General features: G+C 50.5%; 1 protein-coding gene across 1 annotated transcript in view; it reads left to right on the top strand.

Annotated features, from left to right (window-relative positions):
* Positions 1 to 5,977, top strand: part of Wdr88 (WD repeat domain 88) — a 45,328-nt gene that overhangs the window by 24,097 nt on the left and 15,254 nt on the right. Inside the window, 4 exon segments of the mRNA XM_012515922.2 lie at positions 591 to 643; positions 952 to 1,081; positions 4,747 to 4,934; positions 5,670 to 5,752. Coding sequence (XP_012371376.1) covers positions 591 to 643; positions 952 to 1,081; positions 4,747 to 4,934; positions 5,670 to 5,752 — 454 coding nt within the window.

The following is a 5,977-nucleotide window of genomic DNA, read 5'->3' as shown; positions in this document are numbered from 1 at the left end:
CTTCCAAAAAAGAAAAGAATGAAAAGAGAAGGAAAGGGAAAAAAAATTGAGACAAGATTTGCCTAAATTACTGAGTTGCCCAGACTGGGCTCACAATTACAATCATCCTGCTTAAGCTTCCCAGGGTGTTGGGATTATAGATGTATGCCCTGAGGCCCAGCTAGAATTGTCCTCGTTTTGGCCCTGGGAGTTGAACTCGACCTTGTGCTAGCCTGACAGGCACTGTGCTGCTGAGCTATGTCCCCAGCCCATTGTCTGTTATTAACAATGCATTTCACAGTGGCCTTCCTGAACTATATGTTTATATCCCACAATCCTTTCCTTTTGTTATTTGTTTTGTTTTTGTTTTTTTGACATAGGGTGCAGTTCAGGTTGGCCTTGAGCTCACTTTGTAGCCCACGCTGGTCTCAAACTAAACGATCCTCCTGCCTCAGCCTCCTGTGCACTGGGATAAAGGTGTGCACCACCATGCCTGGCTTCCTGTTTTTGCTTTGTTGTTTTTAACCAACGCGTTGCCATGGCACGAGCACCACCCCACAGCCTGCGTGTCCCCCTCGTGCATCACCTCACATTCTGCCTCTCCACTCCAGGTTTCAGCTTTGCACCATGCTTCTGGCTCTGTCCACCCACCAGGCCTCCATATGTGCTGTTCCTGCTGCCTGGGGCATGCTCTTATTCCTGCCTCATGGCTTTTAGGGCCCTTGTGGGCCCCTGGAAGGTGGACTAGGCCATGTCCTGCAGTCCCTTCGAGTTGCTACCTGCCCAAGGGCATCTCTCCCATTGTGTAGGGGGCAGGTCAGCTGGGCTCCGGGTTCCAAGCCTGGCTCGAGGCAGGCACTCAGGAACTGTGTGTTCAGGTGCATCATCACTTATGAGACCTGGAGCTGCGTCTCTGCAATGTCAGTGGCCAGGGTGGCCCTCATGGTAACGGGCCACTTTCCTGTGCTGCAGGCCATCACAGAAGGTCGATCTCAGCATGTTGCTTTGACCCCGACAGCCAGAGGGTGGCTACCGTCTCCTTGGACAGGTGCATCAAGATCTGGGATATCACCTCCCAGGCCACGCTGCTCACCATCCCCAGGTGAGAAGGAGCCCAGAGGCCAGCTGCATCCTGCAGCAGCAATGTCAGCGGGACGCCTCCCTCTGCACCCTCTCAGAGCCTGCTGCAAGTGGGCGTCCCTTTGGTGGTGTGTCCAGTGTGATCTCAGGTGATCCAAGCAGGACAGAGACACAGGCGGGGAGAAGCCGCCAAGCACTGGGCTGGGTCCTGTGTGCGGAGGCTGTTGTGCGATTGTTGTGCGGCCTGCACTTTTTTGATGTTAATGCACTCTAGAAAACACTGCAAACCCCGCACCCAGCACCCTGGGAGGCCAGGAGGAAGATCACTGAGTTCAAGCACAGCCCAGCCCCTTGACACACAGTGTCTCAAAAAAAAAAAAAAGGGACTGGGGTGCAGCTCAGTTCAATGGCCTTGAGCTCAAGCCCCTATCCACTCCTCCCACCCCACCCCTCACACACAAAGCAAATTTCCTGGCTGTCCTCTAAAACAGGAAGTCATACTAATCCGGCTGCTGCAAAGGGTCCCTAGCAGACAGCCAGCTCCAGATGGGGCCAGCTGTGGGCACCAGGGCCTGGTATCAGGATCCCACCACGTGCCGCTCCTGTCACCCTGCCTGCTGCTCTGCTCTGTTTCTCTAGCTTCCCCTGGTGGCCTGGTCAGGCATCAAGGGTGTGGTTTCCCTTTCTGGGTGACCTGGGGCCTCAGTTTCTCCCTGCAGGCAGGGCAGAGGTAAGGTGTGAGCAAGATAACTCGGGAAGCCGGACCTCAGCTCAGCCTGGCTGCCCTGCGGGCCCTGGCGCGTGCTGTTCCCTGAGCGAGAAAACCGGGTTTAGGGGGCATGAGGGCAGCAGAGGTAACCGAGCTCCAGCTTCGGGCACCGTCCCAACCCACCCTCTTCTGCTGCTGTCCTACTAAACACCGCTGCCATCATTCAGACTGTTCTCTCCCACTGATGAGATACCATTCCTCTCTCTTTATTAAGTTTTTTTTGTTGTTGTTGGGCTTTTGTGTGTGTGTGTGTGTGTTTTGTGCAGAGTCTCACTATACAGCTCAGACTCACAGTGATCCTTCTATTTTCAAGCCTCCCAGCACAGGGATTATGGGTGTGCGTCACCACGCCTGGACTCAGTGGCTACCTCAGCGTGCCTGGGAGCGGGGCCAGCACACCATGTGGTGCTGGGGAATGGAACCCCGGTCCCTGAGCTTGCCTAAGCAGGCACTTAGTTTTCTGAGCTATCTCACTGGCCCTCATCCTCTCTCTTGCTGCTTTCAGGATTTTTTTCTTTATCTTTTGTTTTCAGCAGTTTAATTATGATGTATCTGAGTACGCCTTTCTTTCAATTTCTCCTGTTTGGAGTTTACCCTGAATCTTAAATATGTACTTGTCTATTTTTTGCCCAGTTTGGTAAAATTGTAGTTGTTATTTCTTCTTTTACTTTCTCAGACCTCCCTTCTCCCCCACAGTTTGGATTTTAGAGGCAGGGTCTCACGACGTAGCCCAGGCTGGCCTTGAACTCAGGGTGATCCTCCTGCCTCAGCCTCACAGATACTGGGATTCCCGAGCTTGGTTCTACCTTTTTTTCCTCCTCCGGTTCTGCTAACTGTAATGGCATAAGTGGTAAATCATTTGCTATAGTCCCATAAATGTCTAAGCTCTGTTTTCTCTCTTTGTTCAACTAACTTAATTTGTATGGTTCTGTCTTCATGTTCCCTCCTCCTTCCGCTGTTCTCTCCGTTCTGCCATGGAGCTGCCCAAGCCATGTTTTCCTTCAGCTATTGTGTTTTTCACTTCAGAAATTTCCACAGGATTCTTCTAATATGTTCCATTTCTTCATTAAAGTTTTCTAACTTCTTGTTTCGAGAATGATTGACAATAATTGTCCTATAAGCAATTTTATGGCAATTACTTAAATATCCTGGCCAAAGCTAGGTATGGTGGCACATACCTATAATCCCAGCGCTCAGTTGGCTGAGGCAGGAGGATCTCCAAGGGTTTCAGGCCAACCTGGGCTACATAATGAGTTCAAGGCCAGCCTAAACCGCATAGTGAGACCCTGTCTCCAAAGAAAAAAGATTCCTGGCCAGGGGTGCTGCCAGTCACCAGGACTTGAGGAGCTTTGTCCTGCACACCCCTGAGGAGCTTACGCCTCTTCTCTTCTCACCTTGCTCAGTCTGTGCCTTTCAGTGAACTGAAATGTGGTCCAACGCTCTGACCAGAGCTCCAGAAAGCAGTTTTGCTCAGCCCTTCCTGCCGATGAAATGGATGGTTTTGCACAGAGATGCCCAGATGTGCTTGTAGTGTCGCCTGAAATTCTCTTCATAAGATCAAATGAGAATTTCAGGGAAAGTACTTGAGGATCACAAACAAAAAGTAACCGAAATCTGATATACATTTTTTTTTTCTTTTCAGTATAAAGATATTTTAAAATTAAGAGTGCACAACCCAAACCTGGTAGGTTCTGGCCCTAGTTTGAATGACTGAAATCATCATGGTGGTCATCTCATGTGGCTGAAGCCCTTAAAACAAAAGCCCATCTTCCCCAAGACCACCTCCCCCTTCTTCTCCAACTTAGTCCAGGGTGCAGCTTCCTTTTACCCTTCCTGCAGCCTCAGGGAAGACCCTCAATCAGCTCCCCCGTCAAGCTCCACCCCTAGCAAAAGCCATAAAGCCTCAGCCTCTCTTTGTTCCAATTGAGAGAATTCCTCATCTTCCCCACATTCTCTCCTTGTCCTCAAAGAAAATAAAGCTCCTTTTTCCATTTTTCCTTCTGTTTTTCTGCTGTGCCAGGCACCTGATAAAACCTATTAAAACCTTTATTAAGGGGCTGGGGAGATGGCTCAGTAGAATAAGTGCTTGTCTGACAAGCGAAAGGGCCTGAGTTCAATCCCCAGTTCTGCCAAAAAAAAAAAAAAAACCTTTATTAATTAAATATAGGGGCTGGGGAGATGGCTCAGTGGAATAAGAACTTCCCTGGCAAGCACAAGGACATGAGTTCAATCCCCGGTTCTGCCAAAAAAAAAAAAAAATTAAATATAAAACATTGTTCTGTGCTTTAATAGTGCTGAAGACAGATGAAGAGAAGTGGGGAAAAAAGAGCACACTGGTGTGGAAAAATAAGGACAGGAAGTGACAGAGAGGTGGGACAGAGGACACAGGAGTGGGACATGGAGAGAAGGAGCCAAGGCCAGTATTAGGGAGAACAGAGGAGAGAGGGACGTCCTCTCTGGACGTGGCTCAGCGCTGGTGCTGATCGGTCCATCAGCCACCACCGACGGCTGTTTAGGTGTCTCTTCATTATGCCACAAGCGGCTTTTGAATATTACAGTACTTCTCAACTGGGGGCAGGTTTAGCAATGATTGGGGACATTTGGGGTTGTCATAAAGGGTTATGACAGGCACTACTGGCATCTACGCAGGCCAGGCATGCGGCTAAGCACCTTCTTTTCTACAGGACAGGCTTCGACAAGAAAGAGTAACCCAGCACAGAATGCCAGTGCTAGCGGGGCTGAGATCCTGGAGTAGTGCGCTGCAGGCTCAGCAATTCGTGTCTGCACGGTGGTGAATCAAAGGACCGATGTCCACTTGCCCACTGGAGACGGTGGCCACTTCCGGCATCCTCCCCTCTTCTGGGGATGTAGCTTCTCCAGCCCCAGAAGAGCTAACACATCCCTTGTCTGTGTTTCAGGGCGCACGAGAGTGCCATCTCGAACTGCTGCTTCACCTTCAGTGGCCATTTCCTGTGTACCACCTCCTGGGATAAGACCTTAAAAATATGGAATGTCTACACCGGGGAGTTTCGGAACTGGGGCGCCTGCGTGACTCTGATGCAGGGCCACGAAGGCTCCGTGAGCTCCTGCTGCTTTGCCAGAGACAGTGAGTGATGAGCACGTGGCAGGCTGTGTTCTCAAGGGTGCCGGGCGGAGCTCTTCGTGTTCCATTTGTTGGGACTTTGCTAAGGCCAGACAGGCGATTTCCATTGATGCCAGCTCTGAGGGTGGATTTTTTTTTTTTCCATGAGGACAAAAAATTCATAGGTTCAAGTTTGTTCAAAGCAATGGAAACTCAGCTCGATGGGGCTCAAACAGCAACACTCCAGCCCTAATATTTCTGTGCCTTTTGTTAGTAGTTCTACTGTTGAAAATGGCTCTCACACACAATGCTGAAGTGCTGTCTAATGTTCCCAAATGCAACAACTCTGAGGAAGCTAATGGAGAAAACGCATGTGTTAGATACACTGGAGGGCAGCCATAAGCCTTAGTGTTGTTGGCTATGAGTCCAGTGCTAATGAAACAGTGTCAGTGTGTGCATGTGTGTGCGCGCGCGCTTAAACAGAAACACGCATAAAACAAGGTTATGTATTGATGAATGGATGAAAATGTTGTGACTCAAGGAGGCTTGCAGGATCCTAACCCTGCGTTTCCCAGGAGCAATGGTTCCAACATCTGCAATACCTCTATAGCCCCTAACTGCCATGTGCGATGACAGCCTGCTGGGACTGGCTGGGGGTCGCCAAGCCCCCCAGGAGGGGTTTCATTGTGGTCAGAGTGAGCCGTCTTGGCCTCACAGAGAAGGACCCCCGCACCCAGACTCTCCCGTGCTGTGTTGCAGGCTCTTTTCTCGTTTCTGGAGGCTTTGACAGGAGCGTGGCCATCTGGGACGTGGCGGAAGGCTACCGGAAGCTGTCCTTGAAGGTACAAATGGCAGCATCGGATAGATCAGAGTTGTACTTCTGAGTCATTCCAATCCGTGCCCCAAAGCCAGTCACACAGCAGCCTGACACACCTGGGTGCCTCCTAAGGGAGCTGGCACCCTGTAGGCAGATAGGCGAGAACTAGCAGTGCGTCTCAACAGTGATGAGAGGGGTAGAGAAACCACACCAGGGCTGTGATAGAAACAGACTCAGGACTGGCCCTCAG

The sequence above is a fragment of the Octodon degus genome, unplaced genomic scaffold, assembly GCF_000260255.1.
Source record: "Octodon degus isolate 3935 unplaced genomic scaffold, OctDeg1.0 scaffold00083, whole genome shotgun sequence".
NCBI classification, from domain to species: domain Eukaryota; kingdom Metazoa; phylum Chordata; class Mammalia; order Rodentia; family Octodontidae; genus Octodon; species Octodon degus.
Note: the sequence above shows the minus strand (reverse complement) of the source record. Positions and strands in the feature narration are given on the sequence as shown.